This window comes from Pygocentrus nattereri, chromosome 13 (genome assembly GCF_015220715.1).
Source record: "Pygocentrus nattereri isolate fPygNat1 chromosome 13, fPygNat1.pri, whole genome shotgun sequence".
Classification (NCBI taxonomy): Eukaryota; Metazoa; Chordata; class Actinopteri; order Characiformes; family Serrasalmidae; genus Pygocentrus; species Pygocentrus nattereri.
In genome coordinates this window covers 2,245,700-2,272,439 of record NC_051223.1, presented here as the reverse complement: position 1 = coordinate 2,272,439, position 26,740 = coordinate 2,245,700, and the positions used below count along the sequence as shown (strand labels likewise).

Sequence of the window (26,740 nt, the reverse complement as noted above, 5' to 3'; positions counted from 1 at the left end):
CGCTGTGTTATGTCATATTATGATACAAAATGCTTTTCTGAGCTTATTGTGGATATTATCATTACTTAAAGAACACTGACAAACCCGGAAGAGAGCATAATAAGGCCTGCTTACATGGATTTACTGCCTCACAACATGTGAAGCGCTGACTGAAAGGGATTTTATTCATGGTTTCTGCTATTTTTGAACTCTGAATGCTCACCTTGGTCGGTGACTAGTTGGGTAATTGTGAAGCCCATGCGGCACAAATTAGACTCATATCTCTGTGTTATCCATAGTGGCAGGAAGTTCTTACGTGTGGCCTTTAGACTCTTGCACACCATGTCTAGCCTGGGTGCTTTAGTTAGGGAAAAGTGATAGAGTTTCTTTAGAAGGGTCTGACACGGAGTTTTAATTAATATGAGATTTGAAAATAGGGCTGGGCTAGTCAGAAGCTCAGTGCATGTTGCATCCACACTGGGGATCTTGATGCATTTCATAAAGTTTAATATTGTGTCTTTGTCGTTTCTAATTCACTGCTCAGTGACGATATTCAGACAAACACTGTATGTAGTTCAAATGAGTGACAGTGTCTCTACATTTTAAAATGAGGCACTACTGTACATATAAAGAATACTATAGCACTATAAGGTTAAGTGACCCTTATTAGTCCCATAAGGGGGATATCGCACCTCCACATTCTAACCCATCCATGCAGTGAAACACCACATACCCACTAGTGAACGTGCACACACACACACACACTAGAGGGCAGTGAGCACACCCAGGGAGCAGTGGGAGGTTAAGTGTCTTGCTCAAAGGCCCTTCAGTCACACACTGTTGGCTCAGGGGATCTAACCGGTGACCTTCCAGTCACAAGGCTGGCTCCCTGACCTCCCTAACCTCCAGCCTATGACTCCTCGTAAGAAGATGCAATACTCCGTATCATCCAGTACCAAACCAGTGTTTTGTGCTTTGAGAAGTACCATGATGAAAATGAGCTGCCTGTAATTGAAGTGCTTCACTTTAAGACGAGAATCTAAAAGTAGGCTGTCATGCCCAAACTGCTTAAAAACTTTTAAGCTGTACTTCTGCACAAAAAGAAAGACCCAGCCTGTCACACGGCTGTACAGTGTCACAATGTTGTTGTGACTGGAAAAATGAATGTGCAAAGAAAAGCCATCACCATGGCACACATACAGAAGTGTGCATATCTCATTTAAAGTATTGTCAAGTCCTAGAATTCATGGAAATGGTGTTCTCACTACAGGTTGTGTGCAATACTGAACAACATTTCATCAGTTAATTGGAATCACTTCAGATGATCCACATCCACATGTAAATTAAGTTTACGGAAGTTATTTAGTTTTGGGGCCGTGTTGTTTAGAACCTGCCACGAGCACGGAGCTCAGTGAGAATGGTTTTGAAGTATGTGGCAATGGCACGATTGAGCTGTTAAGCCCAGAGCACACTGTCCCACTGTACTCCAACAAATACCAGCTAACCCAAACATTAGGCTGGTGTGATTGTTGGAAGTCGTCACACTGGTTCATTCGTCTCATTTGGCAGTTCTTATCCTGGAACTGTCTAAAGCCAGTTGCCAACACTAGAATGATGGGACTTGTTGGGAACCCAGCCTTTTAGAATATAAATAACATGTTATAGAGCAACAAAGAGCGTTTTCTATGAAAATAAGAAGTCATTAAAAAAACACACACACACTAAAATGGCAAAATGTTCTGGCTTCTGCTTTCAGCCCAACAGTATTTATGTTATTTAGGACATTGTGAGGGTGTGCTGTTCATGTAAGATTAAGAGATGATCAAAAATATAAACAGATAATGCAAAATGACATCAGCTAATATCTGTTTTAAGGTGTTTGTATTTTCCTGATATTTATATTTACCTCATACATGAGGGGAACGGCATCAGATTATTTAACACAGATGTGAACAATGTTAGCCTTTAGGTCAATTTTGCTGATGTTAACAGCCGGGAGATAAACAGACGGAGCAGCAAACAGCCGGGTTTAACTTTATTTCTCAGTTTTTGGAGATGTAAATGCTGTTTGGCTGGAGAAACGCTAAAATGAATTAAGACAATGTCAGGGGCGGAAAACTGTCGTGTTTCTACAGACGTGATATTGTAGGCTTACTACTGCAGTTAGAGTTCCCAGCTCTAGTCCTGCAACCCCTGCACTGCATAGTTGTGATTTCCCTGGTTAAAATACCTGACATTATTAATGAAATGAATCCCTGTGTACAGCAGAGAAATACTAAACTATACACTGCAGTGGCTCCAAGCCTGGAGTTTGAAAACACTGAAGTAATCTGAGTAATCTCTCCTCTTGGCTTCTGTTGAGTCTTGCAGTTGAATCATTCACAAAGTGCAGCTAATTGAAGGGACCGAGCGCAGTCACTTTCTGGTTTGGTCCTCAGAATGTCCCGACTGTACAGTGTGACGTCACGCAAAATGCAAGAATACGGTCCATGTATGGAAACTAAGCTGCAATAACCGCCCATTTTGAATTCATTCCATCCATGTTTTTGTGATGTCATGAGAACCACCTCATTAACATATATCCACCTGTTCAGACTGTAGCACTTTAGCTTTACCAAGTTTTTCAGCTTTTTTAACTGAGGCACATTGCAGGCCGGCCAGTTAGAACCGAGCTGACGGACGTCTGCATCTCTTAGAGGTCACCTGTAACAAAAACAGCCTGTTTAATTCTAAGAAGAGCAGAGAAGTTGGGAAACTGTCATCATTCCAAGCAAATGTTGTAAGCAGACAACAAAAACAGCAAAAACTAGAAACAAACAAACAAGAAAATGCAGGATATGTGCCTTTTAATGCTGATATTTGTGTTGCTCTCAAAATGTTTAGTCGGTCTCTACTGGAAAGATGCTGTTAACCTGAGTTCGTGTGATGGTCACTGTTGTTTTGGATCTGCTCAGATCTCTCATATTAACTCGAAACATTTCCTCCTGTGTTGGTGGCTGTTATTTGGCATGTGGTGTGAGTTAAATGTGGGAGTTGGATAACGCCAGCTGAACCTCTGCTCCTGGAGCTGGGCCAACCTTTCGCCTCTCCGGCATGGGTTTTTCACTTAATTGGTTGGGTCCACTGTGGTAGACCCCTCACTTAAAGTTCAAGTGTCAATTAGATGGTCGTTGCCAAAAGCAGGCCTCACTAATACGCAGGCTGAATCTAAAGGCATGGAAATGTGCTACTTTTAAATGAGAGCTAACCTAAGCTGAGGCTTAGCTGCATCTAAGAGACTGGAGGTATTAGCGAGGGTCCCACAGACTCAAGCTAGTGGAAACAATTCCGGTGCCAATTATTGCAGCGATCTGTCGCTAGGGTGACATTCAGAGATGCATTATGCATTGTCATTAACATAGAGTCCTGCTGAAAATGTTGCGTTTTGATGCCCACTTGTTTCAGTGAAATGTTTCCTTTCGCTGCTTGAAATCACAAGAGGTAGCGCTAGTAAATTGTCTGTTGTTGAAAAGAGCCCAGGTGTGTGATGCTCTGCATACCAATGAGCTTCATGCAAATGTTCAGAAAGCAGCCAACCTTGGGATGCCAATGCAATATTATACAATAGGTCTAATTACATACTTAATCATAGTTTTGTGTCAGAAGCAATATCCTGCCATTACGGAGAGAGACAGTTTAGTGAAATAGATTATTTATTATGAAAACAATGTCTATCTAATGTCACCGGTTATGCTCGTTATGCTGAGAAGACAGAGCCTGGTGCAAATTCAGGACGTTTGTCTTTCAGATTAATTGATAAAATAGCCTCATGATGATATTCTTGTCATACGTGCCATCAGTGGGTTATGAATAAGATTTTCTGATTACTGATTAGAGGTCCCCATCAAAGTAACGTTTCATCTCTAAATGAATTTGGTTTAATTTTTTCGAGTCCCATTTGCTTTTTATCTTGTCTTGTGCCCTGACCGTTGTCCTGACCACTCCAAGGTCCACCACTTTCTACTTTGTGCTGGCAGATGAATAAGGGTCGTAACATTTCACTTTATCATTATGGTGTGCTTTGAAGAATACCTTACAGACAGAATATATATATATATATATATATATATATATATGGCAAAAATGGAAATACAAGGTTTTCTTCTGACAGCAACGAAATATTTTATATATATATTTGCTATCGAAGAAAACCTTGTATTTCCATTTTTGGCATTTTTCAGTTTTTGACATAATTTGAAAGTGTCTGTTACTCTTTACATTATTTGTAAATTTTATGATGAGTGGCCTAAAAGAAATTGCCCAAAATGATATGGGAAAAATTCTGGTTCCATTGACTTCCATTGAAAGTGAAGTATGTTTTTTCTTTCTCCTGTAAAGTTACTATTTTGGAGATAGAAGATTTTCTTCTGACAGCAGTGATATATATATATATATATATATATATATATATATATATATATATATATATATATATATATATATATATATATATATATTTATATTTATATATATATAAATAAATATAAATTATGGCAAGCCAAACAGTAAATATTTAATGAACATTGATATATATGGAATGAACACTGATATACAAGATATATACATTCTATATATATCTGTGTTCATTCCATATATATCAATGCTCAATAAATATTTCCTGTTTGGCTTGCCGTAATATCTATATATCTATATATATATATGTGTGTGTGTGTGTGTGTGTGTGTGTGTGTGTGTGTGTGTGTGCATGTCTGTATATATGTAAAATTCCTATACATTCCAAAGAGTCCAGTGTAGTATGCATCTAATATTCTACATTTATTCAACTACATGATGGTTGTTTGAGCTGGCCACAAGACCTTTACTATGAATGATGTAATACTGCTGCAAACTGTTCGACTGTCTTCTTGTTTTTTAACACACAGCATCAACACATTGTCCTTGAAAATTGAAGCACTGAATACAGGGAACAAAACTCTGACTGTAGATCATCTGGATAATAAGTCAGTGGCATCCTTTTGAACTGTCCTGCCGTGCCAGGGGGTCAGAAGTGCTTTTTGGTGCTTTTTTTCTCATGGCTGTAGGACAAGCCTCAGCGGGTCAGCTCCAGCTTCAGCTCCCTTTTACTTAGCGGATCAGATAATGTGCAAATGGAGCTGCCGGGATTTGCATCGCTGGCCACACTTCCAACTCCCACAGTTCAAGAGGAAGGAAGGTTGTTATTTAGAAAATCACACTTCACAAGTCATGCACACCAGGCAAAATTAAACCTCTCAGTACTTTAATACCTCCCAATTACCAACTGGAAGCTTCGTAATTCTCTAGATGTGTAGCTTTTATTAGCTAGCTCCAGAAATTCAAAAATATAATTATACATTTTTGTATAGCACCCTTTCTCTCTTTTTACAAGATTATTGTCCTAAAATAGCTTTCCAGAAATGTGAGTGCAGTCCTCTAATGAGCAAGCCATTAGTAACAGTGGCAGAATAAAACTCCCTAATAGCTTGAGGATAAAAAAACCTAAGAACAACCTTGATTGTGAGGAAGAAATGAGGAGAAGAACCAAGACTCAATAGAGATACCTGTCCTTGTATGAGCCACACTAGATGAAGTCTGATGTTTAAGCCTGTATATATATGTCGCTGCTGTAGGAACGAAACCTCCTATCTCCAGAATTGTAGAAGGAAAAACATACTTTACTTTTAATGTAAGTCAATGGAACCAGAGTTTTTTTCCCAAGTCATTTTGGGCCCTGGGGCGGCATGCTGGCGTGGTGGGTGGCGCTGTCGCCTCACAGCGAGGAGAGCCTGGGTTCGATTCCCCGGCCGGGCGACCGGGGTCCTCTCTGTGTGGAGTTTGCATGTTCTCCCCATGTCTGCGTCGGTTTCCTCCCACAGTCCAAAGACATGCAGTCAGGTCGATTGGACGTGCTAAATTGCCCCTGGGTGTGAGTGACTGTCTGTGACTGTCTGTCTGTGTCTGTCTGTCTGTCTGCCCTGCGATGGACTGGCAACCTGTAAAGGGTGTATCCTGCCCAAAGACTGCTGGGATAGGCTCCAGCACCCCCCCCGCGACCCTGACGGAGAAGCGGCTTAGAAAATGGATGGATGGATTTTGGGCCCTTTGTTTTGATCCGTTTATCATGGAATTTCGGAACAATGTAAAGAGCAGCAGATAGTTTCAAAAACTGAAAAGCGACAAAAATGGAGATATGAGGTTTTGTTCTGACAGCAGCTTGCAACATCGCTAAAACAAGCACCCTGAACCCTGATGAGTGACCTCAGAACAATGAGAGTTGGTCTTTTTCTAAGACTGCACTGTCACAAATATTGTGACTGGGTAAAATGTGTAATATTGTTTTCTCTCATTATAAAGCTTTTTGTTTTATGGTAAACGTTTATTGCAATAGTAGTTATTTATATTCAAACAGTACACCACAAGGGGACCTGACTCACAATACATGTACTGCCAATCAAACAGACACCTAGCTCTTCAAATGTTTGTATATGAGAAGTCGTCTTGTAGTATATTGCCATTTTATTTTAGAATTTTAAATTATAATTTTAATTTTAAGCGATAATGATGTTGGGGGGTTGGTGGGGGTGCTTTTCAAGTAAAACTATTTTCGAATGTTTTTCCTTATCAGTTGGTAGCATGTGCTCAAAACACAATTGATTTCCCAGAATTAAATTTGATACCACATGACATCGGAGCCACGTCTAATATAATTCAAAGAATACTTTTTTCTCCTGCCACATTATTTGTTTGGCTGTTTGGTGATTTCGTTTATGCCTTGCAAATCAGAATCTGGACAGCTGCCTCTGCCGAGAAGTGGAAATGCATCTGATGTAATTATGAGTTGTGAAACATAATTGTCTGCCTCGGTGTTGTGAGTAGTGAGGTAGTGAGCGAGGACAACTGCTACACTCAACGCTTGTACTTCTCTCAATGGTACTTTTCCGTTTTCATTGTGCATCACATCCGTTTGAATTCTGCCTGCACATAATGCAGAGTGGCTCTGCAACATCTGATGCAGAATAATGGTAGTGGAAACTATATTTCCATTAAAATCAGACAGGCCTGACAGAATAGTTTCATAAAAATAAAATAAAAATACCCGAGTGTAGTTGATTAGCAAAGTTCTTTTTTTTTATTTTAAAAGAAAAATTTGATATTTGCTCCTATAGTTTAGGGCTATCAGGATTACTTTATAAAAACCACTTAATTATAAAAAGCAATTGATTACAAGTCATAAGTGCAGTGGTTAAACAGAATATCCACAGGTCAGTATAAAGCCTGTACACCGGTCAGGCATAACATTATTTATTTCTACAAACTACAAAGTGCACCTTTATAGTAAGTGGAGCTGATAAAATGGACAATGAATGTAGAAACAAGGAGGTGCTCATAATGTCACGCCTGATCGGTGTATTTTGCAGTCGGAGGACTCCCCGCTGGGATGGAGCTGTTAGGACACCATGTGCTTTTGTATGCGCCACTGAAAAGTTGAAATCCACCCTAGCAAGATGTCACTAATGCATATATAAAATATAGTCACAAATTGAATGTATATGAATGTTATGAGGACACAGGAGTCAGACGGACGCGGATAAGAAGGCAAACCAGGTTTAATAACGGAGAGCAAAGATCGAAAACAGGCGAGGGTCGAATACCGGAAAACACAGGCAACCCAAATCCAGGGAGAAGACAAACATCATAGTCAATAAACAGTCCAAAAAGGTCCAAGCTCAGAGTCACAAAACCAGCGGGTGAAGGTAGAAAAAGGGTGAGATCCAAAGGCAAAGTCGAAGAAACAAAGATAGGGTCATAACAAAGAATCGTAGACACAAAGAGAACGCTCAGTAAGAACCAATACTTCGCACGGACTCCGTCTACAGCCCGGGCTTAAATACTAGCTAAGTAGGTCGTCCCGAACAGGTGTGTTGAGTCAGTAATCAGGAGACTGTGAACGCTGGTAGTCCGATTCAGTCTGAGGCGTGACGATGAAGTACAGACTGTTTGAATATGAAGTCCGAGTGTACATGAAGTAAAAGGTCTGGTTTATCTGGGTCAGGGCTAACAGGCTACTCCAATAATATCCCGTTATAATTTACTGACAGAACCTCTGTAAATCTCCGACACGGAAAGTGAAGGATGTTCCACTTTACTGTCTGTTAAAGTTTCAAATGCTTTAAATATCCATGTTTAAGATGAGCTTGCCTAAGCAGTAGTGATGTAAAGATTAAGTTTCTTAATGCATTGTTTATAATTCCTCAAAAAAGTAACACTGATGTATCTGCGTTGGTTTAAAAATCTATTTTATCAGACTTTAAAAGGCCAGCACTCCATATGTGAGTGTTCCATAGTGTAGATACCTAATAATCAAACAGTGCGGATACACATATAAAGGTAGTGCAGTTAGCTGCTTAGCTATAAGCAGCTTTTCACCATTCACCATATTCACCATTCACCATGCACATTTCTGTCTGTATACCTGATGTTCTGACTCATGCTTAGCATTGGTACTGCCCCCCTAGTGGTGCAGTTCCTGCAGTGACACTTTGCAGCATTCTGAGCAACATGGAGGAGCTTGCAAGCAGCAGTCAAAACTCAATCTTTATTTCTTGTTGTTCAGGCATTATCTGTGAGTATTTAGTTAATTGGACCTTTTTTGTAGACTCTTTGTGCCTTCTGTTTGCTAGATGTTTTTGTTTTATAGCATAGTTTGATCTGTGGATTTATGCTAGTCAGCCACTGTTAGCTTCTGTGTTTTGGTGTTTGTGATACCTCAACTTGACTGTAGTGTATTGTAACAACCCCACAGCCAATTCAGTTGATATCTTTTGCTTTACATGATAAGTGGTTCATTTATTTATATGTTGGAACTGAAAGTCATGTTTCCTGGTTTTTATTTTTTTCCTAGTTTTACACCGCTTCCATTAAAACACTTAAAGACTCCACCACGTGTCTTGGTCACTTAAGGAAGAGTGTTAAGCTGTCTGCATAGCTGTGTACGCAGACGCACAGTGAAGGCAGAACACCTGATACACTTGAATATCTGACTATGCGCCAACTGTCTATACGTCCAGTACATCTATAACCCTTGCCTACGCACATCTTGTCTACGTTCGACACCTGAACCTACTGACTGCACATTCTGTCTGTCTTTTACTGCCTTTTGTCTTTGCGCTGTTTACTATGCATCTTTTATTACTGCACTGGAAAAGTAACCAGATAGTGTTTCTTATGTTGTATTACCCTGTATTGTATAATGACAAAGTTGAATTGAATTGAATTGAATTGAATAAGTGCTTCTGCTCAATTGCACCAGTTAGAGAATCATTTGATACAACTCTGTGTGGTGGCTCCTTAACTCCCCATCTAAAAGCCAAAAGAAGCTCTTTATTTGTCACACAGGCTGTGCTGAATTGACCTGAACAGCCTTCTCTGTGCACAGATCAACAAATTGTAGATCGTGAAAAATCATCCTCCTCCACGACAACCCGGCGACCCCCCTCAAAAAAGTTTGTGTGCCTTGTAGGTTGAGAATCACTGGCTTAGATTAATTATTGACAGGGTGTATATGTTGCTAAAATTTATCTGAAATTATAACTGTGGCCACATTTTAAGCTGCTAATATTTTTAGGGAAAAAAAATCGATTGTTATTTTTATGCCATCTCTGACTTGTGTATGTCGTTAGTAGTCAACATTTAGATTTATTCACCATACTTGTGCACAGATTTGGCTTATATGGTAAATATAGCCTATTTTAAGCCTATTTACAGCATGTTCACCTTGGTAGCAAAAACAGTACTAAAGTCATTTATCTGATTGAATGTTTTGTCTTTTAGTTCGTCTTATTATATGAATCCGCTTTCATTCATTAAGGTTTGTGGATCACCGAATCAAATTGGTGAGTCAAATCGCTGCGTGCATTGAAATCTTGATTCGTCGTTAAATCCACCCAAAAAAACAATAACTTCTTAATTGAATCAATTTACTTTTGGTACAAACACCCCTACTAAGTTGTATTAAACCCAGTGTGGTACATGACATAACACTGAAATCCACACAACGTGCTAGTGAAAATGAGCTTTACTCAGGTGATGTTACTCAGGTGATGTTACTCAGGTGATGTTACTCAGGTGATGTTACTCAGGTGATGTTACTCAGGTTTATTATTAAGAGTGAAGATGTCAGAATGAAACACTGCTATATAATGATACTGTATGTGTGGCCATGAGTTCATGACCGGCACAGAGGATGCACTGAACATGCCATTAAATGAAAAAGCTCTATATTGAATTTGCTTTTCTTTTTCGGGAGTCTGTTTTTCAAAGAAAAGAGGGGTTTTCCACACTTCCGAAGTTCAGTCACAAGTAAACCCCAATGCATTTAATGATGTTGAGGTCTGAGAGGCAATTTACTTGTTCTAACTGGTGGAGTGTAAGGGATGCCAAATATTGGCTGATCGTGATTCGATTTATCGCTAATATAGTCTTTGAAAATGGAGCATCCATATGAGGTACCTAAAAGAAGAACAACAGCATATTTATCCTTGTGATTGACAGTCAGGAGCGACCAGCGATGTGGGTGGATTCGTTCCAGAGACTAAGTCAGCTTGAGGCCTCAGATGACGCCCCAGACAGGAGAGCGTCGACTGACCACAGATTTAGAATGGGTGTTATGGCAGGCAGGGGCTCAGTGAAGTGTGTAAAACCTGTCGGATGGTGTCAGCTCTCCCTCCGGCGTGGAGACCGCAAGTGCAGGTTCAGTGCTGACACTCGTAACCGGGCAGCCACGGGCCAGCTGGTGCTTCGACACAGGAGCATGTTTCTATCTCTTGGCTGACCATATGGCCTAGTACATGTGGAGGGGGCGGGAGGTTCCACAGGTCTTCACCTCTCTATCTAATTGATGTTGTGACTGTTATGTACTTCCAAGAAATTATCATTAAAGGAATATTAAGTGTTTTGAAAACTAATCTTTTGTCAGTGACATCTGCAGCCTATGGTGAGATACTACAGGTAGTAATTTTGATGTTTTTCCTTGTTCAGAGAACCGATAGACTCAAAACATACGTTTAAACTGTCACTGAAGTCACGTTGCTGTCATCAGTAAATGCTTATGCATGACACAAATTTGACGAACACTATTGTGCATACTTCAGTCAGAGGTGGTAAGAAAGTGAGCTGTAGATCTGTACAATTCATTCTTTTAGAGATAAATCTAGTGTGGCTGGCCTGAATTATTCAATTTCGTGGGGATTTGTTCCGCTTCAGAATCGAGCTTTATTGGCAAGGTGTGCTACACGTACAAGGAATTTGTCTTCGGTTACACATTGGGATGGATAGTGTCAACAACAATACTATATCGTGATGTAAACGTCATGATACGCTGTGACAAAACTCGCCAATGGCCTGTTGCACCAGCTCCAAACATAGACTAGTTGTAACGTAAGTTCAGGGTTATGCATTACTAAATCCACACGCTTTTTAAGATTGAGCTTAGTAGTTATTAAATATTTACACAGCAGAAACCACCCAGAAAGCACCAAAACAACTAAAAACATGACTTTCCTGGATAACTAGATTAAAAAGTCTAAACACATTATGCTGTGATTTCACTTACAGCTCCAATCATCTTCTTGGTTTGAACTCCAAGCATGAAGCTAAACACCACAGCTCAAGCTCAGCTCATTGAGACTCAGCGGCTGCCCGACCAGCTAAGCTGAGGCTGCTATTCTATCGGGTTAATGCGAAATCGTCATATAAAAATCTGTATATTTGGTTTTCCTAGGGAAATATTAAGAGATAAACTGTCAGTGACTATAGATAATTAGTTTTATTCAGTTTAACCTGTACGAATCCTTCTCTGCTAGGCTGGATATCTTTTCCCTGTAAAAAGTCAGAGCAAGCTGCCTTCGCGTTTCCATGGCAGTGGGTTTAAAGATTGGTTTCCGAATATGTTATCGTCATGTTAAAGCGACAAACCCATTAGTTAGTTGTTACTAGTTAAGACACAACTTACCGCTTGGTTTTGCCACATTTAATCTGAAACTAACAAGCGTTAACGAAGTATAAACTGAGGCAGCCCAGTCCTGATGTACAGCAGTCATGTTTGGTCAATGTTTACCTTAAAATGTGTTGTAAAACTACAGTAATGACGAATGAATAAATAAATATGGTTGAGGAGAATGATAGAGACATTTACCGTGATAATACTTACTAAGGTAAGTCATGAAAAGGAGCTGAGAAGCTGGTCAGAGCACAGAGAAGCTAAAGAGAGAACTTTGTACGCTGTTATTCGTCGAGATTTGGGCACATGCACATGCGAGGGAGCCTGTGGCTGTAAAATAATCAGAGAACAGCAAACTGGTTTTCAGATCACATACAGCATAGTTACATAATGATTTTAGTTTCAACAGTGCTACAAACACATAGGCCAAATACTAATGGATAAGCCTAATAACGACCTAAGAACTCACTACAACCGCATGACAGGAAAGACTGAAACCGGTCCATTTCTCCAATGTGGCTTTTTCATACACTTTTAGAAATAAAGGTTCTGTGCAGGTACTTTTTTTCATTCATTAAGGTAGAGACAATGCAAATGAGCCCTCAAATGTGCAATAGTGGTTTTAAGGTCTAATTGTCCACCTTAAATAAGTTTTTCCAGGTGAAAAGTAGGTAGTTGGACCTTTTCATGACCTAATGTTTTAAAACAGAGCAGTAAAATAAAAAGCCTGGGGAGTCGAGGCGGGGGTGTGTGGCGTTCCCTGACTGAAGGTACTTTGAATAGATGAGTTGTACTGCCCCAGAGACAAGAGGGGAACTGCCCCAGAGACAGTTTTGTACCTTGGTTCTGAGAGTGTACAGATACTACTAAACACTGGATGCTGTGAAGGACTGCTTAAGATATGAATATATTAACAGCCATCACTGTATCAATACACTTATCACCATGAGTTAATTCACGTTATATTGCTGTATCGATATGTTGAACTCAGTAGTACTTGGCACACAGTAGCTCACGGTTACACAGTAACTGACAGTATAGATTTCACACTGGTTCAGTTACACAGACATCCATGCCTGAGTTATTACCACGCATACACACTTTCACACACACTCATGCTGTCGACATTCACAGAAAAATGCATTCAGTTCAATAAAAAAAAATCTTTAAAGTGTGGAGAACAGCGGCGGGACCGGAGGGAGCAGTACTGAATAAGATAAAATGAAATAAAATATGTGTTAGGAAACTCAGCAGTGCTTGTATATGCCCATTGTTCATGAGTGTAACGGCACGAGGAAAGATTATTAGCATAATGATGTGGGTGAAATCCTGACAGGCTTCTTCCGGATTGGACATGGATTCCAGATAACCTCAGGGAAGTTTTTTTCTTTACTGAGCTGCTCTGATGTTTGAAAGTTGGATAACATTTTATAAGGACCAGTGGGAAGCATAGACTTTAGGTTGCACTAGAGCAGAGGTCTCTAATAGAGGGAACGTGGCCTGAGTCCCGACCCAGACGCTATCCTGGACCTATAACCGATAAACTATGGAGAATTTCATTTCATTTTGACGGGGTGGTCCTATTTTAATCGGCATCGCTTTTCTAGCCTTTACAGTAGCTTTAGCGGCCCAAAACTCAGACCACTTGCATGCGTTGTAAATATCACACATGACGCTACTCGGCCAATCAGATCTGTGCATTACGATAAGCACTGCGTCTCGAGTGAGTGACCCACGCAGGGGAGGGCCGAGGCGAGAAGCAAGCAGTTGGAGAAGAGAGAGAGCCAGATTATTTTTATATGCTGGGCTCCAAAAAGAAAACTGAGTAAATATTACTTAATTGTACTTCATTTGATTTGACTACATAATATGTTGATAGTAAGTGATACTTTTTTAATCCCACCTCCGCATTTAACCCATCTGGGAAGTGAACCACCACATACACACTAGTGAATACACACACACACTAGGGGGCAGTAAGCACACTTGCCCAGAGCGGTGGGCAGCCCTATCCACGGCGCCTGGGGAGCAGTTGGGGGTTAGGTGTCTTGCTCAAGGACACCTCAGTCATGTGCTGTCGGCCCTGGGGATTGAACCGGCAACCTTCCGTTCACAGGGCCAGTTCCCTGACCTCCAGCCCACGCCTGCCCGATATAACTACTAGGCTGCTTCAGTTTACAGTATATGTCACTGAATCATGTTGTAAGGTAGATATTATGATGTTCCAGACCTTTGCTTGAGGAAATTTTCTTTAACTGGACCTTACTGAATTTTAATTAAATACCCCCTGCACTAGAGGATTCCTTCATTTATTTGTTTTTTTTTGCTGGTTAATAATTGTGTGCTTGAGAATTGAGGATCACTTTAATTATACATGTTTTTAACCCACTTGTCCTAAAAAAAGATATCAGGGTACGGAGAAATTTGCATGATAGAATTGAACGGTGTACTTCTGTCATGAGTAGCATCCAAAACCGATTATCTGTTGTTAAATCTGGACATTCATCCATATACATCATATCTGCATTTATCTGTGTTCAACAGTGAACAGATAATACATTAAGCTGAAGTTTTGGCCACTTTTGACAGACTTTAATTGCCCCTGAAAATTATTTTTAAAAAACTGTTCTCATTTTTTTTTGTGGTCAAAATGACCACATTTCACAAAAAGATCAATGGACTATGCTCTCAGACCACTTTAGGGCAATTTGGAATTAGAATATGTGTCAGCGGCCTATATCGAATATGCCTTGGTGGCCACATCTCCCTGCCTTTCATCTTTTTGTCTAAACCAGACATTCTGAGTCTGTTCAGTGACACAACAAAGCCAGTATTGAATAGCCTTTCTTTCTGTGCGACATTAAATTCTGAATTTTAGACTTATGATGAAAAGAGGTTTTCAAACGATTGCTCTGATGGCAGAACGCTTTTTCTAGCGATTATTCTCTTAATCATAGTAAAAGGAAGTGTGTACTGGCCTAGATGCGCAGTCTTGACAGTGTCCCGACTTGCAGGTTCACGTCCTGTCTTTTCCCCTGAAAGCACTGTCGTTTTACCGCTACACTGATAAAAGCTTCAGAACTGTGTATGTGAGATTGTGTGCGTCCATGCATGTGAGTGTTGGAAGCCAGGCTCATATGGACCCTGCCCGGCGCTCGAGGGAGTTGAAATGGAGTTGGGAGTTCACACAGCGAGTGTGAGAGGTCCTTCATCGACCAGAGCCCTTGCTCTCTGAACTTGGCTGCTGTGGGCAGCTTTAAAGCTGGAGAACCTGCAGGGGAGTGCTGTAGTGGTCCACAGGAGGTGCAGCGCCTCCACTCGAATACTGTCATACAGTCATAGATGGTGGCTTTCAACCATGTCCATTAACCACGAGGCCACCTTCTCAATCATTTATTTAATCAGTATTTTGTTTACCCCTTACCTTTGTCTTCTTTTTGGGAAACTCACTTTCAGTTTTTCAAAGAAATGTGCTTTTTACAAACACCTCCAAAGTTCAGTCTTAATGGGTTGTGTTGTCTGTTACTTACACATTTAGACTCATCACACCATAAAACCTTGGCTCACATCTCATATGTCTACACTGTTAGAAATAAAGTGACTACGCAGGTACATGATTCATTCATCAAGGTACAAACAATGTAAGTCTACCTTCAAAGGCACAACAGCAGTTTTAAGGTGCAATGGTGGAGTTTTTACCAGTGGAAAAGTAGATATTTGTACCTTTTCATAACCAAATGTTTTAAATCAGAACCAATAAAATAAAAAGCCTGGAGGCGAGGCGGGGTGTGTGGAGTCAGTACAGCTTAGAACATATTTCAATAGGTTATGGTACAATTATGATCCCTGACTAAAGGTCCTGGGATGTACCCCTGAGGGTACCACCGCAGTGACAAGAGGGGTACTGCCCCAGTGACCGTGTTGAACCTTTTTTTCTGAGAGTGTAAAGGAATGAAAGGGTCTCTGATTTGCACACTGCAGAGTAAACAGTTACGCAGTGAATTACATTTACATTCAATTTGCAGAAAGTTGGTTTCTGCACTTCTGACTTTCTACTGGTTTCAGCATCAAGAAATGATAAACTGTGGCAAATTTACCTTTAAGACACACACTTTGCTTTAAACACATAATAAAGAGAACGACTTTAAATTTGTTCTTTGGAGATGTGCTGGATTAATTTGACTCAATGGATAAGACTGAGTCTTTTAATTACCACCTATTTTTTGGCTGTACTTGAAAAGGAAAAATGAAAGACTTGGCTGAAGAAGGAAGGCGGATTAACACGATAGTAACACAAAATTCGTAATAATGAATCAGCGGTTATTGTTATGATTTTGCTGTAGCGGATGTGATGTTTACATTTACGGCATTTGGCTGACCCTCTTATCCCGAGCGACTTACAACTTGATCATTTTACACAGGGAGGCCAAGGCGGTGTTAGGAGTCTTGCCCAAGGACTCTTATTGGTATAGTGTAGGGTGTTTGCCCAGGTGGGGGATTGAACCCCAGTCTACAGTGTAGAAGGCAGAGGTGTTACCCACTACACTAACCAACCTCCATCGCCATGTGAGGCGAAAGTTTAAAGGAGATATTTTTCAGCCCCATAATTTCTCTGAAGAAGAGGTCATTTTCTGTATCCTGCCTTCCGCCCGATGACCGCTGGGATAGGCTCCAGCACCAACCCCCCGCGACCCTGAGGGAGAAGCGGCTTAGAAAACGGATGGATGGAAGAGGTCATGATTTTGTATGCTAATGACCACGGCTTCTCTGACATTGAAAGTGCCACTGAACTGTTGTGCTATCATTGGCCATATTTCCCAATAATGAGCTGAATACAAAACTGATTTGCTCATATGTTTGTTCACACATTGCCTCATCTGATTTCTAGCCTGCAATTAAAAATGTCATTGTACGTGTCTTTTGTCTGAATGCATACATTTGAGGCTGCCTTGGAGCAGATAGTGGACTGGAGCTGGCTGATAATCATATCTGCATGATAAGAACCTGCTTCTTTTGTGCTCAGTATTATGCCTCACATCGTCCCGTCAACCCTGCAAGATAAAGCTGTCAGGCGCTGACAGAAATCTAATAAGTACGTTAGGAACCAGAGGAGGGTAGAAGGTGGTGGGAGTAGGCTCTTTGATTGATCACTCCAGTCTGTGCTCTATTACCCCATCATTTATACACAGGTGTTTAGTTTGCAGTTTGGAAGAGAAGCATTCCTCTGGGTTCAATTCAGGCTACGCGGCAAGGATTGATTAGACTTGAGAGGATTAAGAGGGCCAGCAGAACCGGAGAACCCAACGGTAACCAACTGCTTCCCGCAAGACAAGCCCACTAGAATACAATCGCTCTGTTAGACAGGCCCAATACATGACACCTACTTCATGACAAACACAATTCATGTCACCGTGCTTGAGACTAACTAAATATATTTTGTTAGCTCCTGTTGATTTCAAATGATGTGAAGTCCAAAAAGTTGTGACGCTGTGTAAAATGTAAATAAATGTAAATAAAAACAGAATGCAATGATTTGCAAAACTCAAAAATCTTAAAATTGTGGAACAATTTCAGAAAAATGTTCCTCAGTGTACAATTCGATGATGATATGATGGATATCAAAACATCTACAGTATATAATATCATCAAAAGATTCAGAGAATCTGGAGAATTCCCTATGTGCAAGGGACAAGGCAGACGGTCAATATTGGATGCTCGTGCTCTTAGGGCCCTCGGGTGTGATCTTCGGGCCCTCGCTGCATTGAAACCAGGCATGATTCTGTACTGGAAATGACTGCATGGGCTCACGAACACTTCCAGAAATCATTGTCTGTGAACACAAATGCATGTTAAAGCTATATCATGCAAAGAAAAAGCCATGTGTCCAGAAACGCCACCGTCTTCTCTGGGCCAAAGCTCATTTAAAATAGACTGAGGCAAAATAGAAAACTGTTCTGTGGTCAGATGAATTTCCCCAGTATGCCAAAGACACCTGGACAATGTACGGCTCTGGCCAAATTTGACAGTGCGCAGCCAGAGCAATCTTGTGGAATGAAAGAAAATCATTTTAATTAGTAATTAATTAGTAATTAATAAGTTTAATTATGTTAACTTACTGCACAGATAATGTGGTCAATGGCTTCATTTGTGTGGACACACAAATCTGATCTTCTTCAAATCGGACCTGAGCCACTTTCAAATGTAGTCCTAGATCAGATGCATATGTGATTCATGGCCATGCGACCTTGATGTGAACAAGGGGTACAACGATTCTTCGACTTCGTCGACTAAAATTGACGACCAAATTAGTTGGCAGCTAATTTAGTAGTCGATTAGCTGGTGACCTCATTACGTGTCTTTCTCACTTTCTTGCTCACTAGGAATGTTTTAACATTACTGCTCACTGAAGAGTTAACAGCAGCATGATGGCTGCCTCAATAATGAAATCCTTAAGTGTGGGAGCTAAACTCAGAAAACAAGCTTGTCATTTGTAAAGCCGACCTCAGCCGGCATGAGAGCACATCGTCCATGCTGGAGCATCAGAATAGGAACCTCGTCGCCTCCCTGAGAAGAAGATTCATCTCCATAAGATACGCCGCGGCCTAAACTGCATACTAGCTCACTCAATAGTGTGTAAAAATAGCGCATATACCATTAGAGGTGAACTCATCAGTGGAGCATGTGAAGTCCAGATGTGCGGTTTGGGACGCGCCGATAGTTCTGCAAGCGAACTAGTTAGCTAATGTTAACGTTAAAAGCCGTCCTACTTCATGTACTTTCGAAATGCTGTTCTCTGGAATCGTTAATGGAGCTGGAACATTCGCCACTTTCCCCTCCACTCCATCAGAGCGCGCCTTCCCTGCAGCAGACAATCTGCTCTCAGAAGAGAGCGAGTCTCTCACGAGAGCGCGTAGAGACTTTCCTCTGTTTCAGTAAAGACCAGTGACTGTAGAATTTAGTTGCAGCAGTAGACAAGATAGCAGACTGCGCAGAGCACGGACTGCACTGTTTACCATTAACACTTAATTATAGATAGATTTTATTATTTACTTGATTAAAGAAAAACGGATTTAGTTTTGTTATATTTTCTTGCTGCTACTTTGCACATCCATTTAACAGGAAAAATATATTGGAGTTTTATGTTTTAGCTTTTTGTATTTGCAGGAAAGTTCACTAAAAGAGTGAATTCTTGAATGTTATTCATCGTTACTGTCTTCACTGTTCATCACCAAATGCATGAAACAACCCCAAGCTAAATCTAGTTATTTGGTAATGCAGTGATTCATAATCCGAATCATCGATTATTCGCTTCAGCAATCGATAGATTAATCGACCATCAAATTAGTCGTTTGTTGCAGCCCTAATGTGAACGCTCGGATCTGAACCCGTGCGCCATCATTCAGTGTTACCATGGCAACAGCGCCGAACAGACATTAAAGCCTGTAAACGGTGGAAAAGAAACACATCTTAACTTTTTTGCCTTCGTCTCGCTCTAATAGTGATCAGCCTTAATTATCTCCACAGCAAAGCCACGTTCTGACCGTTAGCTTTGTTGACGATGTATGTGATTCACTTGAGTAGGATGTGCGCATGCGGGTCATTTCAGGACGCTCTTTTGTTCACATTCATGAGAGATTTGAACCAGATTTGAATGACCTAAACGAGCGTGAACCATCGTGTCAAAGAGATCGGATCGGAGCAAGAAATCGGATTGGAGATATGAGGCTTCTAATGTGAACATAAAATTGGTCTCAGTCACTTGATCCACTCGTCCTCAGCTTTTCAGGCTCATGTGCTTAATATTCAGTGAAACTAGCTCATATTACCAACTACGACTGTAATGAAACACAGAATTCCTCTGCTCTGCCATGGCATCATTTAAAACTCAGCAGGCATGTCTATGGCCAAAATATATCCACCTGAAAAGAGCTGAAAGACATCTAGCCACGGTTGCTAGGCAGTGATCGGAGGGCTAAGGAAAATGGGGCAGTCTTTGAGATCAGTCTAATTGGCTCAGTCCTCGATGTTGGACGTCTAGCCGTGCCCCTTCCCTTGGCTACAGGTCACTGTAGTGATCTACTATGAAAAATAGCATGCAGTATTCAGTGTAGTTAATATATATTAATCAGTTGGGAGTATAATACTGTGCCATTTTGAGCACAGCTCCGGATATATGAAAGGGCCTAACCTAGCTAATGATTGCTATGCCTAGCATGTAATGCTAATGCTATCTAGCCACTAAACCTTCAGCGAGGTAAATGAAATGTATTGAACAGGATGTTAAAGGGAATGCTAATGGAATATATTGCTTTCAGAACCCCAACACAACTTAACATAAGTGCTCTGAGCACTATTATCCAATGACCAGTATTCCAGGGGAATGAATTCCTGGAAATGTCGTCATCCAGATAAATTTTCAGAATTAATTAGACCATAGTCATTGACTAAACGTGTCAGGATTAAATTTATCCATCCATCCATCCATCCATCCATCCATCCATCCATCCATCCATCCATCCATCCATCCATCCATCCATCCATCCATCCATCCATCCGTTTTCTAAGCCGCTTCTCCGTCAGGGTCACGGGGTGTGCTGGAGCCTATCCCAGCAGTCTTCGGGCGGAAGGCAGGATACGCCCTGGACAGGTCGCAGTCCATCGCAGGGCAGATAGACAGACACAGTCACTCACACCCAGGGGCAATTCATCATGTCCAATCGACCTGACTGCATGTCTTTGGACTGAGGCGACAGCGCCGGGGTCCTCTCTGTGTGGAGTTTGCATGTTCTCCCTGTGTCTGCGTGGGGTTCCTCCGGGTTCTCTGGTTTCCTCCCACAGTCCAAAGACATGCAGTCAGGCCAGTTGGACGTGCTAAATTGCCCCTGGGTGAGAGTGACTGTCTGTTTGCCCTGCGATGGACTGGCGACCTGTCCAGGGTGTATCCTGCCTTCCGCCCGAAGACTACTTGGATAGGCTCCAGCACCCCCCCCCGCGACCCTGACAGAGAAGCGGATTAGAAAATGGATGGATTTGATCAGATGAGGAAATAAGCTGGGGGTGGGGTCTTACCGTGTAAGGGCTTCTTCTCCCACATCACCCTTGTGGTTCCTCTGCCAATGTAGCCAGCTCATCCAAATGCAATTTTAAAATGGCTTTTAATACAGAATCTTCTGCTTGAAACTTTGCTGGACAGTGCATGCGGGACACCTATGGATAAATCAGTGAGAAGCAAATTAACAAAAGCAACAGCAAAGACGGGAACCTCCACTTACTCCCAAGAGCCTCAGCTGTGATGGGAATATACAAGCTATATGAACAAGGGTGAGACAGAGAGGGTTATAATCATGGAGGAGCTGGAAAAACGGAGTGTCTAGGAGTAACATGGAGAAAGAAGCTCTCAGAATAACAAGTCCCTCCATTATTTCCTCTCCTGACCAAATGATAGGATGAAATCTAATCTCAACACATTTACTGAACGGCCATCGTCTAATTCTGAAATGCGTTTCTGGCTGCCTGCATTCCTGGCATTTATACCCGAAATTTTTTGTTTGCGGGGGAAAATTGCAACATACAGCGCACAGCCAGCTGGGCTACAGCCTGAACTACAACAAGTGGTTTGAGGGGTCAGACTAGTAAAATGCATTCAGCTTTCAAACAAATTAGTGGCTTTTAAAGCTTTGACAGCCCCAGTACTCATGAAAACTGGAGAGTTTCATACTTGAATAGAAGATGGTTTAAAGGTGAATTCCACCAACTCTTTTTTCCAGGATTTCTGCATAATTCAGTCATTGAGAGGGACATAGTTATTCAGAGTAGTGTAATGCGAAATGAGCCGTTCTAGAGAATCGTACTGTCTGAATTATTCAGTCGTGATGATAGTGACCAGAAGTCTGGCTGATTGAGTGACTGAACTGTGGTCTGGATAATCATCAGTGTCTGCTTGACTGAATTATTAAATTATATTGAAATAAAAAAAAAAAAAGTCAGTGGACTTCACCTTTAAACCGTCTTCTGTGCAGCGGTTAAGCTACTCTAGAGAAACCTGCTGCTTCAGAGTTGCTCACAGTGAGGATGGTAATATATACTATATACATAATATATATAGTTAAAGGCTGGACCCCCTTTTACCTTCAGAACTGCCTTAATTCTTCATGTCAGACTTTCAACAAGGTGTTGGAAACGTTCCTCAGAGATTCTGGTTGGTTATTTGAGTTCCTGTTGTCTTTCTATCATCTGGAACCATCTGATGTCTGCCCGTTCTCCTCTGACCTCTCACATCAACAAGGCATTTTCGTCCACACAGCTGACCGCTCACTGGATATTCCCTCTTTTTCGGACCGTTCTCTGTAAACCCTAGAGATGGTTGTGTGTGAAAATCCCAGCAGATCAGCAGTTTCTGAAATACTCAGACCAGCCCGTCTGGCACCAACAACCACGCCACGTTCAAAGCCCCTTAAATCCCCTTTCTTCCCCGTTCTGATGCTCGGTCTGCACTTCAGCAAGTTGTCTTGACCACATCTACCAGCACTGAGTTGCGGCCATGTGATTGGCTGATTAGCTCTTTGTGTTAACTGTACCTAATAAAGTGGCCGGTGAGTGTATATTTGTAAATAAAAGTTGAAAGTGCACCAAATTCGGTCTTGTATTTAAACACACCGCTCAGCAGTACTGAGAGCGGAGAGGGCCAGCGGTGCTGGAGAGCCAGCTTAAGCAGAGAGGCTTTGAGTGGGCCAGTGGATACTGGGTCAGGCTTATTGCAGCCTGTTTGGATTAGACCTGCTGATAGCATCATGCCAGCAAAATGGGTCTGCTTTTGGCATTCTCTGCCTGTTATATGGCCTCTTTATGGGTCAGCAGATTTAACACCTATGGTGTGTGGTGTTGTGTGTTGTCCCTCCTGACTGCATCTCAGGCAATAACCTAGCTGATGATTACTGAGAGCCTCTATGGCCATTTAAACCTGGCCCAGGTGGTCAAAACCTGGCTTAAATGTCAGTGCTCAGTTTTTCCATCCTAGACCAAACCTGCTCAGTGTTGTCTGGTGAAATGAATGAGATGACACTACGCATCATCTTGTGCTTGTGCTAGTTAAGCACTGTAATTAATGGCGGCAAGCTAAGAATTTAGCAAGTCAACAAGATAACATTAAAAAAAAAAAACGTTTCTCTCACTTTTGAGACGTTGTATTGTTAAAGTTCAGTCCCCCAGTGTATACAATCCATATCTGGAACTTGATTTAACTCCTTTTGTGATGTCACAAAAAGCAGTGTGTATTTACATATATCCACATATTGAGTCTATAAGACTTCAGCCCTACCCATTCAGGCTTATAAAAGCTATTAGTGGTGTTTCGGGCAGGACTGCTTTATAGAGCAGCCAATCAGAACAGAGATTGTTCTTAAAGGCCCAGTAACAAAAACAACCTGTTTAATTCTAAAGATTTGGAAGGAATGCTAGTGTTTAAAATGAATTATGACAGCTTCGGTATGTTTTCGTTTATAAGCCCACACAGACATTATGAGCCCACACAAAACTGGAAAATTAGAGGGAAAATTAAAATATAGGCTTTTTCAAAAATCAAAATCACATCCATCGTTCCCTAAGTTTTCCTTCTGTGGTTGGGAAGATGCCGTAAGTTGGCCAAACACACTTGCAGACAGTTGAAACAGGGACACAACTAGTTCTTCTCAGTCAAGAGTGTTTTTACATTGTCATCGTTCAGGAATTGAAGACAAACATGTGGTCCTCAAACGATGAAGAGAAAAATCAGTAAGCTAGGATCAGTAGGCGCCCCTCAGCTGATAAATGTTTTAAAACTATGTAGGCCCGCTCTAGCCGAGTGATCTTCCATTCGATGTCCTATTATATCTGAAATCCCACCTTTTCCAGCAGTGCCCCCCTCCAAACCCCAGAGCTTGTGCTGGTGTCAGCTAGACTAATGAGAGGAGACTTTTATTGGAATGCATTAGCCCAGCGTGGCCTGATTCGAAGAGAACCGCTGGCAGCCAGCAGGCTTCCATTTCCAGCCTGTCATGCTTGCTTTCATGGCTGGTGCGTCAGCAGGCGAGCTGAGGAATGTGTTCTATGATTGCTTTCAGATGGCAAGGTGGAGGTGACCAAGGAAGGCATGAAGCTGTGCACCATGGGACCGGGCAAGGTGTTCGGAGAACTGGCCATCCTCTACAACTGCACCCGAACAGCCACCGTTCAAAGTGAGTGAGCATGTCATGTTCTTGTGGAGAAACCATAGAAGTTCAGAAGGCTCTAGTGCATGTATGTATTCATCCGCTAGCCACTTATTACAGGTTAGATACAGCTTGGAAACGATAAGCATTCACCTTCACAAAGAAGTACACACACACACACACACACACACACACACACACACACACACACACACACACACACACACACTGGAACCCCCCCTACAACTTCATGAATACAGTTGGCTCAGTCAGGAGTAAGTAACCATGGAAATGCACACATATTCTTTTGCTATTCTTTTACTAATGTAGCTAGGGCAGCGACTCTCAAGAGTAACTAGTAACCGTGGAAACACATGCACGCACACACACACACACACACACACACACACACACACACACACACACACACACACACACACACACACACCCTGGCACTTCTCTGCACACCTCTGTTAGACACATAATGAGATCTATATTGAGGAGGCTCAAATTTCTCAGCTCACACCTGGTAGTTTGAGTGACAACTGATTTTATTTCACACACAAATATTTCAAATGTGATGAAGTTGTCTGCAAAACGTCATAAAAGTCTGATAAATCATTTTCCTTCTGTTGTGGTCCCTGCTACATCCTCCTACCTGCTGGGCGGCTATGTCCTCCCTATATACATGAAAAGCTGATTTGTATGCAAGTTAGTTAGGAGATCAAATTTGCCAGCATTGTTTAAGTCAATTATTCAAATTCACATTGCAGAACATCTCAGATTCATCCGGTCATAACACCAGACGTAAACAGACGGCACTATCTGGTTCAGTCAGCTCCGGCTCAAAGCAAATTGTTCTTGTTACATTCCTCTCCTTTTGTGTACTTATCTCAAATCATTTATCTCTGGCACACATGCGGTATTGATTTATGAGCATGAACACGAAGTGCATACAATGCTGAGAGCTCCTGCGTTCGCAATGGTGCTAGGGAGAAGGCGTGGCTTTCTCGTGGACCTGTCGATTAATGACTGGACGCATAATATATATCACATTCACTTTGTCAAAGGTGATTTCTGTTCATGGTACATGTCATTTTAAATATTCTAGAAGTACTAACAATCACCACGATATGCTAACTCGTTAGACTTGTTACATCCTAAGGCCTATTACTCAGTTGCAGCATGACTCAGTTAAAGTAAAAAAAAAAAAAGCATTGTTTTTTATTTATTCATGGTAGAGAAGAACATGCATAGCACTGTAAGGCAAAATAGTTCTGAAAGAAATTTATAACATATACTATAATTCATAATATTATATATTATAATATATAACAAACATATTTTAATAATTTTTTTCAGATTTTTTATTTTATCATCATCGAAATTACACAAACACTCTTGCGAGGGTTCATTGGTGGCATTGCATAGTAAATAAAATGGCAATGTTTGCGTTTCCCTAGCAACCTCTGACATTTCGACCCCTGGCTCCTGTCCCCATCACTGTAAAGAAATCTGGGTCGACACGTTTCTCTACAGTAAAGGATTTGACATCAGATCTCTCTGAATGACTGTGTTTACATCCCATCCACTGAGTGATGCAGAAAAATCGACAGAATTCCCCTTTAAGTTGTTTTGTTGTGTTATCTTTTTTTTGTTTGTTTTATTTGTACGTCAAACTGTTAAAATAATTAATCATGACTAACTGCTGTGTGTATTTAATTGGGATTAATTATGTTTGTCTTATTCACTGAAATGTGACCCTAAAGAAGAAGAGATGAAAAGGGTTTTTTGGTGTAAAAAGCAGTACAATTTGGTCATGTAGGATCATGTGGGTTCCCTAAAGAAACGCTATTTTCCAGTTTTGATCGCCGACATCCGGTGAGAGCAACAGTGGCTGCACGTTTCAACTGCTCTTGTAGCGACATTAACTAGTTTATTTTGTTAATATGTAAAGCATAACATTTATCTAGTTAATATGCAGTGTTGACATTGTAGTCTAATGATGTCATAAAATATACAGCATAACAGACGAGCATCTTACAGAGTTAGAACTGTTTACAGTGGTGGTGATAAGAGCCAAATGTCTGGAGTGTTTTATGCTTTTTTTGCCTGATGCTTGAGACATTGCTTTATGATAGTTTTATGATAAGCGTTTTGCCCTGAAATGTATTTTTAAAAGCTGGTCATACAGGAGAGGTCTATGCTGGACGTTGCAAGGTCCAAACAGTCCTAAAAGAAAACAACTTCCGTTGTTTTACTATTATAAATGTTGCATATATAAACTCGTATAGTTTGACTGATTATTTTTAAATGTAAGTCAGTAAGTTTCTCTACAGTTAACCTTTTCACATCAAACCGCCCTTAATGACTTTGTTTCGGTCTAAATGACTTTGTATACACAGTCAATTAGGCAGAAATTAGTGGTTCATCAGCCAAATCTGTGTAGTGTAAATTTAGAGATGAGTACAGTCGTGACATGTCTAACACACAAAATACTGAAAACGGAACATAGTCTTGACCTTACAATCCAAAACCGTATCGGAGCTAAAATTATGTG

The 26,740-nt window shown here is 41.1% G+C and overlaps 1 protein-coding gene across 2 annotated transcripts in view; it reads left to right on the top strand.

The window, feature by feature from the left end:
- The window catches only part of prkg1b (protein kinase cGMP-dependent 1b), a 171,321-nt gene that overhangs the window by 29,267 nt on the left and 115,314 nt on the right, over positions 1-26,740 (top strand). For both annotated transcript variants that reach the window (XM_037544381.1, XM_017723801.2), the window contains exon 3: positions 24,094-24,207. In XM_037544381.1, the coding sequence (XP_037400278.1) occupies positions 24,094-24,207 (114 nt within the window). The remainder of the gene's footprint in view (positions 1-24,093; positions 24,208-26,740) is intronic.